Raw genomic sequence first — 27,102 nt, 5'->3', positions numbered from 1 at the left:
CACTCCATCTGTTGTGGGTTGCTCTGTTCCTCAAAAAATATATATTTAAATCCTAACTCCTAGTACCTAAGACAGTGACCTTCTTTGGAGATAGGATCATTACAGAGGTACTCAAGTTTAAATGAAATCACTGGTGCGGGCCCTGATCCAATGTGATCACTGTCCTTATGGAAAAAAAAAAAAAAACACCAGGAATTTGAACACAGACACAAATGCAGAAATAATCCGAGGAAAGATGATGTAAATATACAGGGGGAGAATGCCACGTAAAGATGAAGGGACTACGGCTGCCCAAGCCAAGGAATTTTCCTGGGGCCACCCAAAGGTAAGATGAAGCAGAGACATATTTGCTGAAGAACTTCTGAAGGGAGCATGGCTCCACCGACACCTGGATCTTAGACACAGAGCTCCCAGCACTGAGAAAATAAATTTCTGCTGTACCCAGTCTGAGACACAGGCCTGACTGGCCAACAAGAAACATCAGTCATCCCTTGCCGGCTTGCTCCCAGACAGCAGATCCCAGCCGGAGGAAACACAACTGTGTGCCGGGCTTCCCTGAACTTGGCAACTTGAGGCTGCAAAGAGGAGAATCCTGCCACATCCCTACTTGGTCTTTTGACTTTTAGGTTGGTGCAGCATACACATTAAGTGGAAGTGGAGTAGGATTAAAACTCTTGGGAGAGGAGACACTGGGCCAGGGATCTGCCTGGTCAGCACTTGCTGGGCTCATGCTGTGGGAGTGGGGCCAACTCAAATGATAGCAAGGATCACACTCCAAGGATGCAGTGCACCAGATCCACGTTTTCCCAGGAAGTATGAGATAGAACACTGTAACACCACCTACTCTTTTCCCATGTATTTTCTCAATCGTTATTAACCTTAGAAATTTCACTTGCATGTTCCCTTGAAATGGGCAGGCACACATAACAGAGAAAGAGAGAGAGACTTAAACATAGCACAAGAAAAGGATGGCATTTAGGCTCCAGCCCCTCAAATGTCCTCTCCTAAACACACTCAGCTTCCTCCTTACAAAGACACTCAGGAGCTCACTGTTCTTGCCAAGTGGAAAATTGTTCTTCAAAACCACATCTGTCTTCAGCACAATTGCCAACAGGTGGTCAGTAAGCATGCTGTTGAATTATTACCTTTTTTCTTTGAGATAGACCCACTATACACTATATTTATAGGCACAGCAGGGAAAGTATTTTTTCTTTTTGGCATGACTTTTAATATTCGCACATTTCTCTCTACAAAACTAACATCTTGGACTTTGTAGTCTAAGAGCTTGGGTTTGAATTCTGATTCTTGTACTTCTTAGAAGTGTGATCTGGGGAAAGACTTAGCCTTTCCCCACTGCATGTTCCTCAACTGTAAAGTGAGGACAATAAAATGCAAAATTTAAATGAAATAGTGCATGTATGTTGTTTACTAAAGCACCTGATATGTAGATATGCTAAATAATTTTCTTCCCTACCTGCAATCTTAATATTCAGGGTTCTAAGATGATTAGTCCCTAAGCAAAAGAACCAACGTAAGTAAATTTTTCATAGGTGTTTTTCACCTGAGAATTAATGAGTGACTGGGCAGAATAAGAGCAGAGTTAGACGTACTTTTTTCCAACGAGCAGGGATTCTGGCATCAAACATGCAATCCAATGCGTCTCGCAGATTTTCGCTCATGATGATGGTGCCATCAATAGCAAGTTTTAGCTCAGTCAGGGTGCTGCGGACAAGGCTGAGCACCCTCTGCATTCTGTCTATCTCCTGCCGGAGGAAAATGTTCATCGGCTGGAATGGCCCCATCTTCTGCAGCCTCTCTTTCACCTGCCACAGAGGCATTCAAAGCACTCATTAAAAATAAGTCAGATACTAAGATTTTATGGAGCTGGTACCCTGGCGAAATTTTTACAATCCCATAAGTACTTCAGTTTTATTTTGTAGATGGTGGGGAGAGGAAGAAATGGGAAAGAAAACATCTCTTAGATGACCAGCTTGAATTTTCATAGCATGTAGGGAAGAGCAGGCAGTCATTAATTCAAAGAAAATGTAAAAGACATCACCATAACCATGAGATCTCCTAGACAGCAAATGCATTTACTGACACAAGTTCATTTACTGTCAATCTGAACACAACCATGGACACATACATATGGTGGTGGTAGTGATGGTGGTAGAGGTGATTTGGTGGTGGTAGAGGTGGATATGGTAGTGGTGGTGGTGATGGTGGTATTAGAGGTGGATGTTGTACTGGTGGTGGTGGTAGTGATAGTGGTAGAGGTGGATGTGGTGGTGGTGTGTGAAAGTGGATTTGATGGTGGTGTTAGAGGTGGATATGGTGGTGGTGGTGGTAGAGATGGAGGTGGTTGTGGTGGATGGAGATGGATTTGGTGGATATGGTGGTGGTGGTAGGATGTGGTGGTGGTAGAGGTGGATGTGGTGGTGGTGGTAGAGGTGGATTTGCACATGCACACAATCATTCTTTGGCTGTCCCCTCAAAACTAGACTTTCATTTTTAAGACATTCTGCTTTTTCCATGAAGCTTCCATCCATTCTTTCATTTCTGTTCTACAAGTTTTGAGGATCTTCTGCACAGCAGATAGGCTGAATCGCTTTATCCCAAGATGGCACTGAAAAAATCAGCAAGAGGAGGAAAACTCTTCTAAATTTACTCGCCATGTGTTACATCATAATTGTTATTCTATTTGTAGATGTTTTAATTTCCTCATAAATATTTCAACGTCTGGTAAATGTGAATGACTTCTTTCCTGATCCTATAATGAAAAGTACTTATGAAAGCTGATAATGGTATTGATTTTCTCCAAGCCAGTGATCAGAGATTCATCCAGGGAAATTATCTCCTTGACAACAGGTCTCTGAGTTCAGCCTATACCACAAGCAACCAAAATCTCCAGCTTAGCAGAAAACTGTTGGATGCTGAAGACATAGAACACTGCAGGATTACTTCAAAAATCAGATGGAGGGCTGGGGTTGTGGCTCAGTGGTAGAGCACTTGCCTAGCATGTGTGACACACTGGGTTCAATTCTCAGCACCACATATAAATAAATAAAGTCCATTGACAACTAAGAAAATGTGTGTGTGTGTGTGTGTGTGTGTGTGTGTGTGTGTGTGTGTGTTTAATCAGATGAAAAAGAATGATATACAAAAAAAAATCACCATGTTGACTCTGAGTCAAAAGTATGATGTGGTTACTCTAGGTTATCTCTTCCATAGTAAGTAAGCCACTTACTGCGGGTTTTATCAAAGAATCTAAAACAAAATGCTATCAGAGTAAATCTTTCCACAAATCCCTTAAAACATCCAAAGAATTAACTTTCATAATTATAAATCTTCTTTGAAGCTATTTACATATTTTAAAATATCTACTTTCAAAACTAGTGAGATGAAGAAGTTGCATAGAGGTAATATTGTACATATAGACTCCTTGAAATGACAAAGGCCTGAATTTTAAGGGGTATCTTTAACTATACCACATATATAGTCACTTGGTACCTTAATAATAAATTGATTTCCTCTTAACAATTGACACTATCAAGTATAACAAGGGAAGGTTCTAGAAAAGTGATCCCAAATCATCAGCAAACACTCATAATTTAGAAATAAATGTTAACATTGTCAACTATTTATTTATTATCTATATTTTGAAATGATTATATCCATACATTCAAAAACTTCTTTCTCTGGTTCTTTCGGAAGCTTGTTTTTAATTTTTTTAAATTTTTATTTGTTATGTTTAGTTATATATGACAGTAGAATGTATTTTGACATATCATACATACATGGAGTATAACTTCCCTTTCTTGTGGTTGTATATGATGTGGAGTTACACTGGTTGTATATTCATAAAATATTTTTTAAAAAATTGCTCTAATTAGTTATATATAACAGTGAAATGCATTTTTTAAAATATTTATTTTTTATTGTAGTTGGACACAATACCTTTATTTTATTTATTTTTTTTTCATGTGATGTTGAGGATTGAACCCAGGGCCTTGCACATGCTAGGCAAGCGCTCTACCACTGAGCCACAACCCCAGCCCCAATGTGGAATGCATTTCGACACATTGTACACAAATGAAGCACAACTTCTCCTTGCTCTGGCTGAACATGATGCAGAGTCACACCAGTAATGTAATCAGACGTGTATATAGGAAAATAATGTCCATCTACCCCACAGTCCTTCTCATCCCCACATCCCCTCCCCTCCCCTCATTCCCTCTGCACAATCCAAAGTTCCCTCATTCTTCCTACCCCCGCCATTATGGCTCAGCATCTGCTTATCAGAGAAAACATTTGGCCTTTATTCTTTGGGGTTTGGCTTATTTCACTCAGCATGATATTCTCCAGCTCCATTCATTTACCTGCAAATGCCACGATTTCATTCCTCTTTAAGTCTGCAGGAGAAATTATTTCATCTTTTGCCCTCCTTCCTTCTTCATCACTCTCCAACCAACCAGACACACCCTCAGCTGACACTCTTTCAGGATTTTGTCAACTCACTTCAAATGGACTGTAGTCTGCGGGCAGCTTCTCCAGCATATCATCAGCCAGCCGTGCCACCACAGTCTCCCGGGTCTCGTCCCCTCCACCAGAGCTGTCCTTGGGCTGGATGCTCAGGATGGTGTCCAGCACGTCCTTGGCCAGCTTGCTCTGGTAGGTGATGTCGGCATTGGGGTGCAGCCCAAACACCTCGGGGCTGTCATAGGCCGGCAAGCTCTGAAGAGTGAACATGCCAGATGAGCACAGACTCCCTATATAAGCATCAGCTGAATTGTAACATGTTAGGAAATAAAAATGCTTCTACTAGGATAAGCCTTTAAATATGCCTTATCTGTGTCAGGTAGGTTACAAACCTCAATTATTTTTCAAGAAAAGAATCAAGAGATGCTTTGTAAAACCTTAACATTGAAAACCAAAAGAGACTCATGGTTCATTAAGGTCTGTACCTCTGGCAAAACTTAAGTGGAGATACTGCCTCATTATGTAATATGTGAGATAGAGAAGGAGCTGTGGGTTGGTATTTTGTCTTCTGATAGTCAAATCTAATTCAAGCCAGTTTAAATAAATGTTGTACAATTAGTGGCTATGGTGTTTATAAGAGACCAGAAAATGAGAACTTTAGCAAGCAGGCCGAATAAGACCACAGGAGTCACACTATCCTGGGGAGAAAGAAGGAGACTAGAAAAAGAGAAATATTGAGAGAAGAGGAGAGACAGAAAAACAAAGAGATGCAGAGTGAGAAACTGCCAAGGCAGAAAAATCAGGCAGCCGACTCCCTCGACCTTTGGGGGAAAGGAAATTTACTTATAATTTGATGTGTATTTTTAGGTATGAATCTTATTGTTAACTTTATTAGTCTCGTTCATACTTTTCCTCCCTTATTCTGTATTTTTTTCATTTTTTCATAATATCTTCTTATGAGCTACCTCAATTTTATTCTGAAATGAGGTATATATAAAATATATAAAAGGAATGCATACGGGCATCCCTGAATTTACACCTTCACAGGCACTTTTCCCATACACTGCTAATGATTTAAAGACACATACGGTACAGCAAGACAAATATATTTGTTGATCTGAATTAATAAAAGTGTAGAGGTGGTAATATATGATGAACTCATTACATTAATATATCAAAAAAAGCTGTAAATACACTGATAAATTTAGCCCTTTGGGGCTGTTGTGCTTTGGCTTGTTACTCTGAGATAAATCCTAGAGGCCAAAGAGACTTCTAAATCATGATCTAATGAACTCAGGTATAGAGATAGAAAGTATAGTTACCTTGAAAATCAGATTTTTGCCTTATGCCCCCCTTCCAAATTTACTGACAAAAATCTACCTTATAAGGTCAGTACTCCTTGTAAATGGGAAAGTTTTGCCCATTAGGGGTCATGTGGCAATGCCTAGAGAGGTTTTCTGGTTCTTACAGTGGGTAGGAGGGTGCTGCTGGCATCTAGTGGGTAGAAGCCAAGGAGGCTGCCAGCTATACTACAATGCCAAGATAATCCCCTGTGACCGAGAATAACGCACCCCTACATGTCATAGGGCTAAAGTTAAGGAGCCCTGGCTTAAAGGAAGCACCTATACAAAGCAGGTTTCTGGATGTTGTACCATATACACCCATTAGGCCAAGATTAAGGAATGAATGTCACAGGACCAGTCAAGCGAGTTGGAAAACAGAACAGGCTGACTCTACAAACTGCCCTTGCCCTGCAACTGTGGTAACTGAAAGTCTCACAGGCAGAGAGCCCCAGGTGACTGGTATAGGCCAACTTCTGCCCAATCCATCATCTCTCCAAAGGAAACTCACCAAGGGATTAAAAGAGAAGAGAAGTGGCTAAAGAATTCACAGAAAACACACTCAGATTGCACATAAACATTTAATCAAGCAAACATAAAAATATAAAGAAAGCATTTATAGCAAAAGCTTTTATTTATATCTATATCTCATTAAAGTTTGTTTTAAAATCTGTACAAATCATGTAAATAAATCTCAAGAAGGTAAAAAAAAAAAAAAAACAAAACTCTGTGGTTGACCAACCTGGATATATTGAAGATAGTTATCCACGGTGCTGCATTTTGGAATATTATATCCTTGGTAAAAGCTGAAATCTGGTCCAAACATGTTTTCACTGAACCAAACCTTTGCAAACGTGTTCAACAATCTCTTATCATAGTCATCAGTGACTCTGCCTCCATACTGAATCTCTCCTATCATGTACCGGACAGTGGTCCAGGAGACGCCCTGGGAAAATAAACCAGAACAATTATGCAGAACTAACTCTTGTCTCATCCTTGTTTCCCCTGCCAAGTGACATCCACATGGTCATTGTCATCAAAGTCCTTCATTCCAGTCAGTAATCCATTATCAGGAAGTGAAGATAGAGTGCAGAAAGCAGACTAAAGAGGCAGACAGGAGGGGTTGCTTGAGCTTGCCTTTTTGATTTGAAACACCCTCTTGAGGCATTAATATATTTTCATACTTTAATATTAATATGAAAACTGTTTACTTCTTGAGAGAATACTGAGGCAGTTCCTTAAAAAAACACACATTTCCAATGCATTCTAGATTCTCATTTTTAATTTTTGGGATTTAAAATCAATCCCCTTCCCCTAACTCCACCCTCCACCCCTGCAACAGGCTGTGGACATAGGACATCAACTTGACTTTGAGAAATGAAATGAGAATCAAATTCCTCCATTTTTTTCCCCTGAAGTTAAAAGGTGGGTTTGACAAGTTGCTGTGACATCATGATGGCCCACATGTGTCTTCCCAAGCGAGGCAGTCACATGAGCCTGACCACCCCTACCCAGAGTCCCTGTGACGAGGGACAACAAGCACAGTGGTACCTTTTTGATATCCATGTCGTCTAAGTGGTTCTGGATGAACTGCACAGTGGCATTGAAGTCCGCCTGATTAAATTCATAGGGAATATTCCACCCCAGGGGTCCAAACTTGCGCCTCTCCTGGACCGTGGAGTGCAGGAAGGCCACCGCGTACAGCATGGGCTTCCACTGCGCCCCCGTGCTCACATCCAGCAGGTCTTGGCTCACACCTGTGTGGTCAGCCAGGTGAAAATGTGAATCCTCTCTCTAATGCCTTTATTTTCTATCTCTTTCATAAGTAGTTATTTTTACAAACTCCTAATACTAAACTGCATTTATTTTGAATTTTTATTACATACATATGACAATTATAAGTTAAGTTTGGGGTGTTCTGTGAAGAATCTGCAAAAATATTGGGGGGCAGGGTTGTTAACATGGGTCAAGCTCCTGCCAATCTATCAAAATAGTGTGAGAATAAAATGGGAATAGAAGGATAATACCAGTTAAAATAAATGCTATTATTACCATTATAACTGCTACTAATAATTATTGTATCAGTATTATTGGGGCATATAGTCAGAGCATATACACTTAATACTTCAATATTAATTAAAATAATGTATTTAGAAGCCCACAGCAACATAGGTACATTCCCTAAATCATTATTATTATTACATATTCATATATTATATTATATACTAAGTTGCGTATTATTTAATTTTTACTGCCATTATCCTTCCACCTCTATTTTATCCCCATATTTCCTTGTAGATTGGCAGGAATTTGACTCTTGTTAACAACCTTCCCCAAAAAAATCTGTGCAGATTTTTCAAACTAAAACATAATGATTAAACACATTCATTTAGTTACAATTCATTCCAATCTTCCTGGATAGACCTTCCGGTCCCTCTTTTACATTTGAGAAAATTGACGTTCAGGTTGGTTGAGCGATTAGCACTCGAGCAAAGCAGTTGTCTTCAGGAAACACAGAATCAAGACTCCTGACTCCAGGTTTCCTGCTCTTTTCATGACCACGAATTCCAGACCCGATGCTACAAAGCAGAGGAGCAGACAAGCAATGCAATCTCAGTTCCCTGCAGGACTGGAGGCCGTCTTGTCTGTCTGTCACCACCGTCTTTCAACTTGGCTGATGTTGTGACAGGTGGCCCTAATCGATGGAGACAGGCCATCCTTTCAATTCAGAAACTCCTCCTAGAAAAGGCTACTGCACTACTTTAGATATGGAGCACAAAGGCCATCAGCAGCCAAATTGTTGATTCTGTGTGTTTACATAAAAGGCAGTGTCTAGGTGGAGAACAGCAATAGGCTGACATGGAGCAATGGCAGGAAAATCAAGGGGGAAACTGTGAACTTGGCTTGGTCACAGCAGAGCCTATTTCCCATGGAGCATGATGTGAAGGGATCATTTTTCTCCAGCAAGTTAAATAAGAGTATTATTTGCTAATTCTGCTTTTATAATTCCTTCATAGAAATAATTTTATTTTTATGCACAAAAAATAAAAATAAAACAACCTATAGATCCGAAGTCTTCCTCAACTCACCACCATATGTTCTCTTGAGTCCTGCCCGGAGGCCTTGTGGAGGCTCGTTGGCAAATTTAATGGACATCTGAAGAAGTGTAATGGGAAACTGCTTGTGAACCTCAGTGGTCATCCACAGGCGAAAAGCGCCGTGCACTGTCTCAGTTTCTGTAATGATGTCCATGAGTTCATCCAGGAAATCAAGTCCCAAGTGACAGTTCTGTAAAAGCGCCCATCCTCCCTAAATCAAGAACAATAAATGGAAACTAGGTTATTTTGTGTTCCACCCATAAATTTTTTAAAAAATTTTTTTTTGAAAAAAAATTTTAAAAAAAATTTAACTTAGAAGTTAAATAACTAAAATCTGCTAAAGAAGCACAAAAACCACTTTAAGTTAATCCAGGTCATATGGAGAATACAGTAACATTTAACTGAGATATGCTTTGGTGGTGTCGCCATATGCATTTTATGGTATACTACCATGCCAATCACAGTGATGACCCAAGTAACATCACACAATAACCAAGGTAAAACAGAAAAAGATCTAGGACTTCCAAGTAAAGACAGTGGATTGAAAACATCCACTTAACTCAGCTCCCTTACAAATTCCATTAACCCTATAATGAAGGGACACTTTTTAAAGTCTGAACTCCTAAGGACAAAGGCAGTAAGAGAATAATCTCAATACTATTTAAAACAGGCTCAAGAAAGCTTAGTCCTAACCTGGTGTTTGGGGAAAGCTGATGTGTAAGCTGATTTGTGTCACATAACTCCCCAAACCCCCAAGAGCAGGTGGCAGAAGGTACCCTTGGAAGTTTGGCAAGAAGGGCTGAAAGAGGAAGATTGAAAGTCAATGAAAGATGAGACACTTATAGTATTTAGAAGGCAAAACAGGTTCTGGACTGGAGAAATCAGCACATGAAGGTCTAATATCCACACTGGAAACAGGTGAAAGAAAGTTTCCTCCTGAATGTCAAGACCTGCTACCTACCTTTCCCCCTTGTGCTCTTGGAATACCGCCAGCCAGACACATACCATATGGAAGGACCTTCCCTGGAAATCAGACCACTCACAACATAAGACTTAGAAAACAATAGGCCATATCTTTTGAATAAATTATACTATGAGTGTAAGAAGATTCTTTGTATAAAACAATTCAGGCAAACTTTGGGATAATGAAATATCTTTTCCTCATTATCTAACCTATGGAACATGTAGAAAATCATCTGCAATGCCCACATCATAATCTTGAGAATTGTTTTTAAACGGGATATGTGGTCTTACATTTGCCATGGTCTGCTGCAAGAGCTTTCGTGCGTGGACCTCCTGGCCCTGGCCCATGGACACAAAACGGGTTTCTATTTTCAATCTCTTCCCCAAGGCAATGATGGACTCTGTAGGGTCTGAGCCCATAGAGAGGAGACAGATGAGTGGCGTCCGTGGGTCAGATTCCTCCCATGTCTTTTCCAAGTCCAAGATAACTCCTTCGGCATAGTTTTCACCCATGGACTCCATGATGTACTTGCGGGCCTGCCAAAAACAGTACAAAGTCAACAAGAATTGCTTCAACTCCTTTCTGTACACAACCCAGTATAACTTTCAAAGTATCTCAAAGATGTCCATAGTAACCCTGCCAGGGCAATAGGACAGGAACTTCTTTTTCTTGTTTGCTTGCTGTTCATATTCCCATTCTATAGGCAGAGAGGCTGTGTCACTTGCCAAACAAAATCTGTTAAAAGATCAGAACCCAAGTTGAATGCCTCTTAGTCCAGAGCCCATTAAAATATACAGATTGCTTCTTGCTATACATAAGAAATAAAAATATTAGGATACTTTATTATTTCAGATTCTATAAGACAAATATATGTATGTATTTAAATAATCAAATAAATAGCATGATGTCCAGTATCTAATAGATACATATCAAATAGATAAGTATTGAGTGACCATGTATTGAATGAAATGTATTGGGTACTGAATGCATGAATTAGTTTTCTAAAGATTTATTCAATCATATTTCTTTTCATCATTCAGTTTTGGTTCATCCCTTTTATTAATTTTGCCTCCAATGAAACCCATGTTCACAATATGACATTAACAGACTTCATCCGCTTCATAATCTGCCATAAAAATATCTCCAATAACAATATAGTCCTTTTTCAAACAACGTAAAAAATGCTGCTTATTTTTCAACAAATAGTATTGTGATATGACCCTTAATCTCTATTTCCTTCAGAAATAACTGGATTCTCTCAAAGAAATTCTTTTTCCAATTCTGATATCTTCTCCCAACTCAGGTGGGCAAAATGCAGATTTCCGTCCCCAATAGGATTCCCCTGCATTACCATTCTCAAAACATGCAATCTCCCCACTCCTGTTCCTAGTGAAACACGCAGCCTCAGAACAACTTCCCTTGAATTCAAAAGGTTTCAGCTAGACCTGGACCCAAGAGGAGGCCGGACTGTTTAAACCTGTATCTTGGGCTTAAGAGAATCCACAGTTCGATTTCAACTTTTATTTAATACCCTGAGTTACCTCATTGGGCCAGCATAGGTATTACTGCATCTCTCTATCCTGGCAAATATCCCTCCTACACAGTTATAGACTTTAAACCATGACCTCCCCTCTGTTCAGAGCACAGAGACAGATTTTAGGACAAAACAGTAGACAAATGACCATGCTTTTGAGAAGCCTGCCACTCCCCAGCATTACACAAACATTGAGCAAGTAATAGCAAATAAGCTAGTTTGGAGGATTTACAGTCTGCAGAATGATATGAAAATGCATTGGGTAGGTGTGCTTGTGAAAGGGGCACTTAAACTGCTATGAGTAGATTCACCTAGGCAAAGAAGACAGCGAGGAGGGTTAGAGTGGTGAGCATTCTACACAGAGGTTAGATAAACAGGAATCTGGGGGCAAACGAGAGCAAGTCACCATCTGGGGACAGAAGGATGTCCGTATAAATTGTGGAAGAACTGATTCAGTATGGGCAGCCAGGCTTCTGCACAGCCTGCCCATCTGTAAAAAGCTGGCATCTCATTGGCATGAATGGAAATAGAGTGCCACATTTTTGCAGGTTACTCTGCTGGAGCCCGGCTGGCTGGGCAAAATAACCGGGGTGGGCGGGGGGGGGGGGACAAACAACTTGTGTAGATTGATACAGCAGGAATGCAGGAATGGGAGCCGTTTATTGTAGGACAGGAGCGGTATTTATACATTCCACACAGCTTATCTAATTAACATAAACTAGATACAGCAGTTAACCAATAAGGAATCTCCACACTTAATGGCTTCACAAACCACTCCCTCTGGCATTTTTCCAGGCGCCATCCAGACTTGTTTATAGACTCTAACATTACTCTTCACCCAACTCAGAAGAACGTCCTGTCTCAAGTATCTGTTCCCAGTGAAACAGGCTCACCTTTGAGTAGGGGAGAAAGTAAACTAGTGAGCCTCCACCTGAACGGGCCTCCCCTTGTGGAGTATGTCTGAGTCACCAGTGTGTGTGTGTGCAGGAGACACCCTCTGAAGTGCAGCAGTCCTGCAACCAGGTGGCTGAGCAAACCCTGATGTGAGCCGAGTCACACACAGTGGAAATGCAGAGAAGCAGCAATGAGAAGCCAGATGCCACATACAGGGGACAGAAATTGAATGTATCTACATTTTAGACCTTCGAATGTGCTTCCCAGGAAGTCATCTGGTAGGAAATTTTTAAAAAAGAAGAAGAAGAAGAACTCTAAAGTGAGAATAAAATCTTAGGAGGACAAAACATATTTCCAGAGGGGCCTATAGACCTTGTTTAGGACATGAGTGTTATCATAAGAGCCAGGGAAAGTCATCGAAGGACATGAAAGGCTGAGAAATGGCAGGTTCACTCCGTTTCTTTCAGAATATATAGTTTGGACCAGAGTACACAGGATGGGACCAAGCTGACCATTTAGAAGGCCATGGCTGTGTTCAGCCCAAGGGTGACAGAGCCAAGATAAAGATGACAAGTTACAAAGAACCTCATAAAGTTTTTATGAGAAAAGAAAGAGAGAAGGAGAGGGAGAAAGGAAGAAATAAAAGGAAAAAAGGAAGGAAGAGAGGTAGGAAGGGAGGGAGGGAAGGGGGAAGAGAGAGAGAGAGAGAAAAACTATTATACCTAACCTTCTCTTCTATATTGCACTGAAATAAGGCAACTGTTTGACAATTCATTTGGGCAAAATAAAAGTAATGAAGTAGAAGAAGAAAAACTGAAAAGATGAGTGATCTCAGTGCCCTGAGTGGCAAAACTCATTTTTCCTTTTTCAATAAATCATTGGACCTAGCTGTTTTCATGATCCCATGGTACCTAGGTGAACCTGGGTGGTCATTCCATATCTTTTCAGCACTCCCTCTGGAGACTGGAGGGGAAATGCCCTGTGTTCTCTTATAGACTCCAGTCTATAGTACTCCATGGCTTCTCCGAGAAGCCCTTCAGGGGTCAACCTATCCTCAATATTGAACTTTTATTGGTGAAAGCAAGACCCAAGTCTTTTTAGTGGCCAATCACCATGATACTAAGCCAACTGATCAAAGGTCGTGAAAAAGATGTATCTCCTGGAGGCAAGATTCACACTTAAATCACATGTAAACTTTGAACAGTTTTAGTATACCTTTCTTTCTAACATTTGGAGGTTGACATTTTTCTGGGGAAGTGCTACAAGCTGGGAAGTGCTGTCCTTCCCTCTAGATACCCTTCTCCTTGATGCCTCTGCATTCTTCCTGCTTAAATAACACTGACTTACCACGAGCAGAACAGAGCACCCATATCGCTTTTGAGTCACAGTAAAATGGTCCACAAGAATAATGCACTCCCTTTATTTTATGTCCACACGCAAACTTAGAATCATGGTTTTGCTCTTTTACTTTCGTTGAACTTCTTGGACCAAAAGAGGTTAATAAATCACTCAGCCAAAAAAATACCCCTTGGCTCATCTGTATGTGGTTCACTTCCATTTTTCACATTTGTGTTGCTAGAAAATTACATAGATGGCCACAAGGAAATTCTCATTTAATAACATTTAAAATATTTCTTTGAGTTTAAAGGGAATTTCTCCTTTAAAACATTTCTCCTGTTTTCTGTTAAGACACACTTTTTACCTGGGCAATGGTTCTGTCCGGACACCAGGACCGAATAAGGAGAAGACGTCTGAAGCAGTCAAGAGATTTATCATAGGCATTAGGAAGAGGTTCCTCCTCAGGGTTTTCCTTATCAAACCAACTTTTCCACATTTTCTCATTTCTTGATATCTGAAAATACCATAAGAAATGTGTCATGTCGCTCAAAAGAAATCTTTGAGAAGTAGTTCAGATATTTTTCATCAAACCTTCTGACCATTCTAGACATGTGTGAACCATATTCCTTTACTAATTTTTTATTTTATATTTTAGTGCCAAAAAGTCTAAAACAGTCCAAAAATCAAATGTAATTAGCTCCAAAGCCACTCTACATATTAACACCAGCCAACAGCTAGCTTCCAAATTAGGGAGGGTCCTAGGAGGCTCAATTTCTTTTATGTCTTTATGGTTACAAATTTGTAATGAATAAAGAAATAAATGAAGATTCATTTTCACTATTACAAAGAGTCTGATTTGCTCCACAAAATACTCACATGTTCAGGAATCACACCTTATTCACTGATGTATCCTTACTTCCAGAACCACTCCAGACACATTTAATACATGTTTACTATTGAATAAATAGGTTTATAGTCAATACTCTTCTAACGTTAGGTAATTTGAGGTGTCACATTTAATACCACTGTCAAATGAATGATCAAACACCTGCTACCTTTAGGTTATTTGGTAAAGAGTAAAAGGACATATTGCATTTTCCCCGGAGTTCAGAAACCAAAGAGACAAGCTTTACAGAGGAAGCAAATCAAAAACATTGAACAAACAACATCTAAAGATAAACATAATCTTATGAGTCTTAGTATATTTCCTTTGTGGCCCAATCAAAGGGGGTAAATAACATTCTAAATTTATATTTAGAAAGCATGGTGTTAGAATATAAAATAACTTCTTTCAGCCATTAAAATCTATACAATGTGGAAGGATTTCAGGCCTAAGATACAATCTCCAGGAGACAGCAACTTCAATGGCAGACCATGACCCATGAAAGGTCATTGGGGGTCATTCCACAAAGGAAAAAAGCAAGAGTGCATTCATACCTCACAACGTTCCCTAATTCAAAAGAATGGTTCGCACCCCACCTACAAGGTAGTAATAACAGCATCACCAGCTAAAACATAAAAATATGCCAGAACTTAAACATTTGGTTAACTTGAACTGGGAAGGTCAAGAACCAACCTGAAGATATTTCCTGGTCAACAAAAAGCCTTAATGCAACTTGGAGCTGAATAAAGCCACCTTGCTGCCAATCTCACTTCTCTGTGGTCACCTGATATTCAAAAATTTGCTTCTTGGCTTCTCCCAATTCAACTTCCATGATTCCAACACACACACAAGACCTCAGGAACTAAATGATTTTGGAAGGACAATAGCTGCTCAAGGTAAAAGGCCAAGTGTTTGCATGAGGTTCACATCCAAATGCCAAACCAAAGCAGAGTAACGGGACACTCAAGAGAGGAAGAAGAAGAAGAGGGAAAGTGAAAAAAGGCAAGAAAGGAAAATTTAGTATCCAGTGGCAGGTTCTTCATATTTCTTTTCACTTAATCTCTACAAAGAAACAAAGACTTTAAGTATGTGTAATTATTTAGTCTGATTGAATAGATCATCTTTCTACTTGTAGAACTTCAACTGGTGATTCCAACCCATGACCCAAGACAGCAATAGTTGAACTTTTTGGGCCCATTTCCCCTGCAGGACCAGTCTGCAACACATGCAGTTTGCTTTCTCGGAGTCTGGATGAGCCGCAAGGAAGGTCAAGCACGTGCAATACCAGCTGAGATTGACAATATTAAGAAACTTCTCTCCTCCACAAACATTGCAGCTAGGGATAAATCAGAAAATTGTTCACCATGACATTAGCTTAAGTCTATTCAAAGAACAAATTACCTGATCAAGGATGTCTGAGAACTGTCTAAGCTTGCTGAGTTCCACCAAATTCAGCCAAGTCATGTCCAGGATCCATTTGGATGGTTTAGGAGGACATGCCTTAAGATCCAATGAGGCACCACCTTCAAATGAGATGTAAAAAGTTCAGAGATTGTTCTTTTACTAAGTACAGAAATAGAAATCATAATAAAAAACATGTTTAAAATGTAATAAATGAACAGTTGATTTTAGAAAAATCCATTTAACAGTCAGTAATATAGCTTTGGAACAAGACAGATGTTAGATTCTATCCAAGTTCCACCTGGACAGGATGCAGGACAAGTAAGTCATTTCATCTGTCTGGGCCTCAATTTCCAAATTGGACATAACAAGCCTGGGTGTCATGAGATAAATGTGGAAAGCATATACCTGGGACTGAGGACATGGTAGAGGTCATTAAATGAGCACCTTTTGTTAATACCAAGAATGGCCTAGTGCTAGTGCAAGCTAATTTTAAATCCAGGATTTATCTAGAAATGTCAGTAGCACTACATATGTTTAAAGAATTCTCTTTCATAAACAAGTTCATTAGTTATGTCCATTTTGAGCACATCCCAGGGGCTCTGCTGAATCACTAAGGTTTGATCAATGGAACCACAACAAAAATTTCCATTTGGTACTGACGCCTAAGCTCATGTAACTCCTATCATTAACACAGCAACACAAGAAAAATGAAACCTTAAAAATGTTAAGGTTGCCCAGTTCAGAAGAACTCAACGTATGAACAATCATATTTTAAATTAAACGAAGCATTAGGAAATAATCTACAGCATAAAATACAGTGATTAACAAATAACATTCATGAAAGTATTTTCAGGAAAATACATTCTAAGCATTTTTCTTACAAGAATATAACCAATCTAACTGACTGTCTGTAAAGTCCTTTTCTGGACAGAATAGGTTGTAAACAAATAATACTTAATGTACTTACTGAACCAGTCTCTACTTTATCCGGGTACCATGTACACCACTAAATTGTTACCTTTTGCCAAATTCATTTTTGTGTATTTACAACAAATAAGTGTGGCCTTGAAGCCATTTCCATGGAAACATTAACTCATAAAATGAAACATTGTTTTAACTCCAAGGAGCAGTTTAAGACCTAATGACAATGGCATTGTGGTGAATAAATATCACACCGATTTCCATGGCAACTGCCCACTTTCCAACAAACTGAAAAGAATAATATAGGTTAGGAAAAGCCTATTGAAAGGCTGTTCCTTGCAGGCCAAAGCATTATTCAGTGTTTTGCAGAAGGCAACTATGTGGTGAAGATCGTGCCTGCCCCACAAGCACCCGAAGGGGCAAGGGAATTGGTTGCATCTTGAAGGAGGAGATTCAGTCCTGCATAGCGGAGCACCCGATCAAACAGACTCTTGATGAACAAACAGCTGACAGAGGACTCATTCAGAACACCAGAGCTAACTGAGACTGGTACTGTTCCCTTCACTCCTTAAATTAATGCTCTGAGAAGAAAAGTAACTTTGGGTTTTCACCATAATACTTTGTAAAAATGACACATTTATAATGAAAGACTTACAGAAGTCAAGTTACACAATTATGCACTATAGTAGCTAAGGCAAGTTTAGAAAGTCACTTAAATTTATCCTTTGCCATCTTAGAGATTAATCAGAGACCAGCAGCAGAACACTGTGGCTATGTGTCCTAGCCCCTCTGGGCTGCTATAATAGAATATGATATGCTGGGAGGGACTCTACTGACAAACAACATAGCTATGGAAAAACGGGAAGTCCAAGACCAACACACCAGCAGATCTGGTATGTGCTTTGGGCTTGCTTTCTGATTCATAGCCATATTCTCAGTGCAACCTCACACTGGGGTGAGGCTTCTCTTAAGCTGTTTTTCAATGAGGACATAAATCACATCAAAGAGGGCTTTGCCCCCAAGACCTAACCCCAAAGGCACCTAATCCCAATGCCAGTTAAAAGGCTGGCTTTGCCATTTTCTTGATACATAGTCTTAGCCACATCATTTAACCTTCTTAAGATTCAGTTCCCACATCTATAAAATAAGGACAATAAAATATGCATAGTAGAATTGTTAAGAATTCACAAAATTCCTATGAATCCTAGCACATATGATATGCTCTGCAAATTATAGGTATTACTGTAACACCTTCAGCAGTGTACTGTATTTGGGTGACTATAGATACTTCCAGAGGTTGGACTAGTTTTTGTATGCCTTTGGCATTTGTAAGCTATTAGTATACTGCTTTATAGTTTTGGTAGAAACTTCGGGAAGTTTATGTTGTAAATCTTTCAAGAGTTTGGCGAGAGCTACCTGATAATGTGAACTGTCTATGCAATAATTTAAAATCATTTAAAATACATTTAGACAGTGCACTGGTCTGAACACTTGTGTCCCCCTCAAAATTGATGCCTTGAAATCCTAATAGTAATGGTATTAGAAGGTGGGTCTGATGGAGGTGATTATGATTAGATGACATTAATGAGTTTCGTGCTCTGGGAAGAGTCACAAGAGAGCTCACTTCCTCTGCCATGAGAGGCTGCAGTGAGAAGTCGGCCAGCTGCAACCCAGAGGAGAGCCCTCACCAGACCGGACCTGGCTGCACTGTGGTCTTGCACGTCCAGCCTCCAGAGCTGTCAGAAATAAATCTCTGTTGTTTAGAAGCCACCTCGTCTGTGGTAATTTGTCGTAGCAGCCTGAACTAAGACACATGGTTACTTTAAATATCTTTTCAGAAATTCAAAAACACGATTGTGAATTTACATCTCCCAGTCTTTCATTCAGCTGCATTGCTGCAGTGGCCCAAAGGACCCGCCTGTGAGCAATGCTTCAATAGATGCAGAATAAGCAACCCCTGAGAAGGAGCTGCCACGGCCTCACCCACTCTGCTCCAGTGACCCTGGTCACTTTGCTTTATCTCTATCACTGACTACCACAGGAGGTGTGTACAGCCGTCTCCCCTGCCTTCGACACTCTTCCTCTAAATGTCCCTATGGACGATGTCCTTGCTTTTTCCAATCTTTGATCACCTGCCAATCTCTAAGGAAGGCCTAACCTCTAAAAGATACCATTAAATAACCCATTAAAAGTTTTAAATCTTCCCCACCCTATATACCCTAGAACTCTCCTTCTCCCCTTTCTTGCTGTTTTTGCATAATACTATCTTCCTACATAAGCCATAATTTACTTATTATTCCATTATATTTTCTGTATTTTCCCCAAATATATATATACACCAACAAGCAGTTTGATTCATTAATATGTCCCAAATACCTATTCCATGCCCTGGCACGCAATAGGTCTTCAACAAATATTCACCATTCATTCCATAAGTGAATAAATAAAATATCTCACACAAATACATCTTAAGTGAAATACAAGGAAACTGTTACAACCAAAGTCATCATAATAATACTGCAAAAGGCCTTCACATTAATGCTGACATGTGCACCTGTGTACAATACTTTCTCCTGACCTTTAATAAGAGTGAGAAACTCTTCATGCTTCACTCGGTTCCTCTGGATGTCGATCTTCAGTGTCAGCAACAAGGTAAACAGGAATTTGTGCTCCTCGTACAGCCCGCGGGCAGCGTACTTGTAAACCTCGTAGGTCATGTGCTCGATGATATTAGCAATCCGCTTGCTCGTAATCGGGCTCTTGACAGACCTGAGGAAGACAGCATTTAAATCAGGCTTATCCCCGCTGCCTTGTTCAATTGCCTATAAAAACAGCATCTTTAATGGAGAATAAGTAATTCTGGAGGACCGATTCCCATTTTCACACAATGAGTAAGCCTCCTGAATCTAAAATAACAAGCCTTCTCTCGACATGAAACAACATAACAGAATCCTCCATGTTGTCCAAATCAATTTTACCTGCAGGACCTGATCACTCACTACAACGTCCTGGGAATTTTTTTGTTGTTGTTTGATAGAAACATGTGAAACCAAAGGAGTCCAGTCAACGGATGAATAGTAGATATAGCTTTCTCTGGACGTAAACTGCCAAATCAGAATGATTTGTGAACACACTGGTAATTAATCTTAGATAAAAAAAAAAAAAAAAGGACTCTTACAAAGAAAAAGGAAGTTCTTAACGTCATGTCATTATTCTAGTCTACAGATAAAGAATTCAGCTTGCTTCCTGAGCTACAGACATACCTGGCCAAGGAAAGGTCAAACAAGCCCAGAAACTGGCGGAGCGAAGTCTGATACATCTCATTAACCAAGCGCATCTTGGTGATGAGGAAGTAGAGGATGCTGCCCCGCGTAGCAACTGAAAGACAAAGAGCGGGGATGCGTGGGCTACGAGAGTGGAAAACAAATGACCGTGCACACAGATCAGCCTGAACTCTGATGAAAACGACAACTCGCATCCTTCTGTCTCATCAGTGGCTGCCTCCTAGAAATGGGATCTAGAACAATGCTCAGGTTTAAATACATCTACTTCTAACTTACAAGCTATGGATAAGCAGTTTCCTACTTGCATTAATCAATTGCTAGTTCTCCTTCTAGAATCTGTTACAAATATATTTTGCACAGGTGAAAAAGACAACCAAAAGGATTCAAAGGTTTTATATCTAACACCCAGCAGGTAAGGCAGCCATTTAGGACCTTATTCTGATGCCCATGAAGAGTCCGTGCCTAACCTCGGCCTCAAGTTTGCCAAATAGGACATCATAAAGACGATGCTCCTGACTCTCCACCAGCAGATGAAGTAATATTGCTTCAATGCTTTTCCAGGAACAATGTTAGTTTACTAAAGGAGAGCCCATTGCATACTTAGAGTGGATTCCGGGAGTAACCAATAAGCACCTGTTGCAAATAGGAGGCTGAGGATGAGCACCAGAGAACCATCTTCCTAAGACAAACCCTCTAAACAAAACCCTAGCATATCATTATCAAATGATAAGCAATGGTCCACATGCCACACTAACTCCTCTGATGTCACTAACTTGCAATCAGATGTTTCAAATAAATCTCCTTCTTTTCTTTCTAAATTAAGCCTATGTTCATGAGAACTTTAAAGGATTTGTCAACAAACATGAATTATAAGCATCCAGAAACTTTACACCATTATATAATTTTTTTTTCATCTCAAATTTGCTGACATTCCCGAGAGAAATCCCCAAAACATAATTGGCCACCTGGCTTCGCACAGCCATTTGTACATTCTTTGTTCAATTTCCGTAATTCTCATTTCTTTCTTGCTGCGCTTTCCTGTGACATTTGTCTTTCATTATCGGACTCACCAGGTCTGTATTCCTCCCGCGCTGAGTTAATTTGAATTTCTGTCTCAGCAGAAATTTCCAGCTTCTGGGTCACCTCCTCAGCTGTCTTTTTGGTGTTACTCAGCACAATGATGAGACTCTCGTCTTCCACCAGGGACCCCTGCGTACTGGTCAGGCGGCAAAGCAAATTGTCTTCTAGTTCCTTCATCCTCCTTTTGTTCGTGGTTACATCTTCCATAAGAAGAGTTCTTTCTTTCTCCAATTCCTGAAAATTTATATAAATGTGTTCCTTCCTAAATTAGCTACTATTTACAGGGCATCAAAAGTTAGCATGCATGGCTACCCTCAAGCATCTGCTCTGTACTGTATTAATCAGAGCCGACTGGTGAGAAGTATTAACATCAAGGAGGATGAAGAGGAGGAGGAGGAACAACAACAACAGAGGAAGAACAGGTAGAACACAACATTGAATTTGCTAAAAAAATGTTACCGATATCCCCCTTATCATTTATTTATTTTGTAAGTCAAGTCATTTTTAGTGATTTAGGGAATTTTCCTGTGAAGAGAAAGTCCACAAAAATTTAGGCAAGCAGCCTAAGCTGCTACTGTGGGTTTGTTTAAATTGAAAAGTCTTCTTGGCCTGGAAAGGTGTGGTCTCTCCAGCAGTGAAGTTCTGTGTCCTCTGAATCACCTGTAGATAGTAGGAGGGTGAGGCTTGGACGGCTACTATCCTTGTGGGCTATTTCTTCCACTCGGCAGTTTGGAGAAGGAGAAAGGAGAAAGGAAGAAACGCAACTGAACAAGCCCCGAGGAAGCAGGAAGCCCAGAGACTGGGGAACAACAGAGAAAATGTGCCTCTGGCACCCAAGTTGTACATGAAAGTCAAATTGTTATATGAGAGACCCTAACTTTGAACCTAAAGCAAAGAATCAAAAATGGAAAGGGCAATGAGTAAATCACATTGAAAATTTCTGAAACAAAAATATTACAGAGTTTATTTGTAGAACTTTCTAAATATAGTGTCTGTTGACAATGCACCTAAATTTAACTGCAATAATTAAGTGTGATTCCATATAACTACAAGGTGAGAAAGCCAAGGTTAAACACGGGGGACTTGAACAGCAATGCCACAAGAAAGCCCTTCTGCAGCTCTGTGTGTGACTCGGTGCTGCCACCTGGACATGGGGCACCAAGCTCAAACTCCTGCAGTAGCACCAGAAAGGAAAATGCTCAGTTGGGCATTCTGGATATGGAGCAGCAGGCGGCTCAGACTCTCCTCCCTGGTGAGAGAACCCGGAATCTATGCCATGATGAACCATAAAATCCTATGGAACATAATGGGACTGTTTGTGAATCACATGATTAATTGTCACTTGTTTTTTGTTATCTTCCAGCACTCACATGAATGCCACGAGAGAGGAGAAGCCAGAACTGTCACTGTTAACCATTATGCAAGTTCTTTCCCTGAGGGTTAATAAAATTATACATATTTTAGAACTTACCTCATGAATGTGAGAATCTTATCCCCACAATCACTCTACAAATGATGTCTTGTCTTAAACCCTGACAATGTGCTGACCATTTGCAAATCTTTACCCGAGCTTCTCATCAGCTCCGTGCCTTGTACCCTTTCAAACCTCTCCACTGGGGCTTCAGGGAGGCGTCTCCAATTTAGCAACAGCAGCGGAACTGAGCTTCTGATCCTGCCGCAAGGCCATTCAACCCGTCTTCCCCATCCTGAGCAAAGGGCAACCTCATTCACCCAGCAGCTCAGGCAAGACCTGTGAGTCTTCCTGGGTCACCCTTTTCTCAAACGCCACAGCAAATCCTATCATCTCTACTTCAAAAATAGATTCAGAAGCTTATCATACTCACTTCCGCTAACATCACCACTCTGGGCCAACCTACCTCCCTTACCTCTCCTTCAAATTTCAGGACACAAACAGGTCTCCCTGCCTCCATCCTGAACCCCAGAGTCTCTTCCCACCCGGCAGCAGAATGATGCACTAAAATGCACAACTTCCCTCCAAACCCACCACTGGACAATCATTCAACTCAGAAGGCAAGCTGCATCCTCACCCAGGCTTCCAAGGCTCTGCCAAGCCGCCTCTCTCCTATTACTACTGGAACCTTATGTCCTACTATTTCCCCCTCCTTCCATTTGCTCTAGCCACAAGTGGCATTTCTGAAATGAGTGGGTTTCAAACCTGAGTGCATTAGGAGGCTTGGAGCAGGGTCCAGGAATTTGTAATTCTAACATATGCCCAGGTGCTGTGCTGTGCTCTTCTGGGCCCCATGCCTAGAGACCCACTGCCTCAAACACACAAGGTACGTTCCTGCCTCAGGGCCTGTGCACTAGCTGCTGATTAGTCAGGTATGTTCTTTTTGCACATGACTCACTCCCTTCCCTTCAAGTCTTCGTCAAGTGTCACCTTCTCAGTGAAGCCCTCTCCGACCCCCTACCAGTACAGCCTTCCACCTGATTCCCCAGATCTCCTTTTATCTATTTTTAATAGCATTTGCTACCTTCTAACACAACATGCAACTATTGTGCATGTCATGTTTGAAGAATGGTTTGGTTTGGGAGGCTTTGCCTTGTTCCCTGTTATATTCAGTTCTTAGAACTTTGCCTAGTAGGCATTCACTACGGAATGAATGATTACAAGCGATATCTGTTTTCGAACTGATAAACTGAAATGCATGGTGAACAGGAAAATCTGATCTTATTACAAGATATACATACAGGAAAGTTCTCTCTCTGAGACCATGAAGTTAAAAATAAAGGTCATGGTAACAAAATTGGATAAAGGCAAAGAGCAAAGGTCACTGGCATCGGCTTTGTGTTCTAGACAACTAATCCCTCTGGTTAAGTAGTTCCCATGGGTAGAACATTTCCAAATTTTTAGCCCTGTGATTCAGGCCTAGGGAGAGTCTAGAAAAGAAAGAATTTCATCTTTAAGCAAGGACAAAACAAAAGTTCATAGCTTCTATCAGTTCTTAACTGTTGAGCTAAAGCAACTCAAGCAAAACCTGCCCTTATCAACATTGCTTCCATCTGTCATCTGGCTACATTTAAAAACTTCCTCAGTGGTTATTTTAATTCATTTATTCAGTAGATGAGAATTTTAAATTTCAGGAAATGTAGAAACTAGTACAAACAAATGACATTTAAGAGATGCTATAAAAATCTTTACTGTAAGCAGTTATAATAAAAATATTTACATTATGGTTACACTAGGAAATAAAGAGACAACAATGGGGAAAATGTTTAAGTTGTAAACTTCTCACACTGTCATTTCTGAGTTCCCCAAGGGGGGCATGTACAGATCATCCACACCTGAAGACTGGTAAGGGAAGGATTGGGAAGCAGCAGAGAGAGTGACAGTTTTGACATTAGGAAGACATGCAAATTGTTGGCTGTGTGACTTTGGCCACGTTACATAACTCCATCAGCCTCAGTACCTTCATCTGCAAAATGGAAATACAGCAGATAGTGGAGTGATCGTGAGGATATCACTAACAACAGGGCTGAGAGACTGACTAGATTTAGACAGTACTGGGTGTTTAGGAAAGAAAATTGGTGTGTTGAAGAGTGCTCTGCACTCCTGTTCACTGCAAGACTAGTTGGAATAACCAAGATATGGAATCATCAGTATTATTTGCAGATATGAATATGCCACAGTGAAACCCATTACTTTGTGTAACTAAAAGGTACTAATATAATATTTTTAATTTTAAAAAAAGATACGGAACCATGTTAGGTGTCTATCAATGGGTAAATTTATAAAGGAAATGTGGTATATGTCACAAAAGGATAGTATTCAGCCATGAAAAAGAAGGAAATGTTATTATTTTCAGCAACATGCATGAGCTGGAGGATATTAGGTGAAATCACAAGTCACAGGCAAATGATCGTCTCACTCATGGCGGGGAAACTAAAAATGCGAATCTCGGAGGAGAAAGAAGACTTGGTTACCAAGACTTGAAGGGTGAGTAACAATTATATTGTATATTTTAAAATAGCTAAAGATAGAAAGGATTTTGAATGTTCCCAACACAAAGAAATGATCAATGTTTGAGGTGATGAATACATTAATTGGCCTGGTCTAATCATTACACATTATATTCATATATAGAAATATCACATTATGTTCTCTAAATATAGACAATTGTATGTGTCAATTTAAAATAACTACATATTTTTAAAAGTTGCCACAAAAGATATGGATATTTTAGAATGTCACACATTATCATGAAAGTAAATAATAAGGTGGGTTACTGAAAAGGAACGCCTTGCTGGAGACAGCTAATCCTGAGTTCACCTTTGTGTCAACAGTGGTCGAGATGGGCTCCCAAATCAAAAAATAGCACCAGTCCTCTAATTCTTCCTACTCAATAATTTATCTTCTGTGCATTTTTTCCAAATTATATAACCACTCCCCTGATTTAAGATTCTTCGTAACTGGTCTTCCTGCTGACCCTTTTCTTTGTAGGTCTTCACTTCCTTTTCTGCTCATAGTTATTCAGGTAATTTTGAAAGGTCCCAAATTCTCAAGAGAGTTTACAACATCTGTTATAATCTATTTTCCAACTTGTCCCACTGAAGAACCATGGGATTGAGCTAACTTCATGCCTCTATGTTGCTCCTGAAAACCACTATTACTAAAATGAACAGTGATGTATATAATAACGGGAAATTATTCAATTTCAATTTTAAAAATAACAAATAAAAAGACTAAATGACTATTGAGATGATTGTAACAAACAATATCACTGGTAATAACACTAAACAAATATGTCAATTAGCTTCCTATATTCCCAAATAATTGAAAATAAGGCTAAGAATTTCATCTCTTCAAAGTTTGAAACTGATGAAAATAAAATACTATAAGTAGTACAATTTAAAGTACAATTTGGAATTACAAAAGCAACCTGTGGGCTAAATAGAACTCAAAGTGGCCACATACTACAATAGAACCATAGCTATAAGCAAAAAAAAAAAAAAAAAAAAAAAAAGATTATCTGTGAAAAAATAAAACATTTGCTGCTTGATTTTTATTCCAGTTTAAAAGGCTGAGAATCTAATTTGTGGCATGGTTTTATTTTACTTTTCATTTATTTGACTGGCTGACACATATTTCTTCTGTTCAACCACTACTTTAGTTACACTAATTCATAAGAAGATACTACTTTTTCAAATTAATATGATAGGGGAAAGTGAATCAAAATAATCTTATTTATAAGCCTTTTGCTCATTAAGAGATTATCTCTTAGCAAAGATAGATAGATACATACATAGGCAGAGATTCAGTAACACACACAGGGGGTCAACGTCAGTGCTCAGTATTCTATATATTAAGAATAAGGCTGCTGTACATAGAGCACACACCTGTTCTCCCAGTGACTCAGAAGGCTAAGGCAGGAGGATCCAATTTCAAAGCCAGTCTCAGCAATTTAGCAAGGACCTAAGCAACTTAGTGAGACCCTGTCCCTAAATAAAATATAAAGGGTTCAGTGGTAAAGCACACCTGGGTTTAATCCCTAGTACCAAAAAAATAATAATAATAATAAGGCAAGAAGCAATTTTTAAAGGTATTACCCAGCATTATCAAAGGTAATTTTTCTTCTGTAACCTACACAGGAAATAGGAAGATTAAACAAGAAAACTTAGGGATTTATTTTTCCTCCACCACCAGTGAGCCTGTAATACTGGTCTCTTTTTAGCATCTTCTTGTTATCTAGATTATGGAAAATGACTCAAAGACATCAGAGATCAACTCAAACCCACCGTCACCACCCAGGCTGAGAAGATTCAACAATGTGAGCAGATTTGGGGATCTGGTGGGAAGAGGAAAGGGTATAAAGGAAAACCTCTCTTGGAGAAAGCAGACTTGTTAAAGTCCATCAAAGGTAA

General features: G+C 39.7%; 1 protein-coding gene across 1 annotated transcript in view; it reads right to left on the bottom strand.

The window, feature by feature from the left end:
* The window catches only part of Dnah5 (dynein axonemal heavy chain 5), a 281,736-nt gene that overhangs the window by 27,430 nt on the left and 227,204 nt on the right, over positions 1–27,102 (bottom strand). The window contains exons 66-76 of the mRNA XM_077109537.1: positions 21,210–21,453; positions 20,119–20,233; positions 19,434–19,624; positions 15,932–16,053; positions 14,012–14,161; positions 10,172–10,417; positions 8,909–9,128; positions 7,371–7,576; positions 6,562–6,765; positions 4,519–4,734; positions 1,611–1,823 (exon numbers count right to left, since the gene is read on the bottom strand). Coding sequence (XP_076965652.1) covers positions 1,611–1,823; positions 4,519–4,734; positions 6,562–6,765; positions 7,371–7,576; positions 8,909–9,128; positions 10,172–10,417; positions 14,012–14,161; positions 15,932–16,053; positions 19,434–19,624; positions 20,119–20,233; positions 21,210–21,453 — 2,127 coding nt within the window. The remainder of the gene's footprint in view (positions 1–1,610; positions 1,824–4,518; positions 4,735–6,561; positions 6,766–7,370; positions 7,577–8,908; positions 9,129–10,171; positions 10,418–14,011; positions 14,162–15,931; positions 16,054–19,433; positions 19,625–20,118; positions 20,234–21,209; positions 21,454–27,102) is intronic.

The sequence above is a fragment of the Callospermophilus lateralis genome, chromosome 5, assembly GCF_048772815.1.
Source record: "Callospermophilus lateralis isolate mCalLat2 chromosome 5, mCalLat2.hap1, whole genome shotgun sequence".
In the NCBI taxonomy this organism is placed as follows: Eukaryota; Metazoa; Chordata; class Mammalia; order Rodentia; family Sciuridae; genus Callospermophilus; species Callospermophilus lateralis.
Note: the sequence above shows the minus strand (reverse complement) of the source record. Positions and strands in the feature narration are given on the sequence as shown.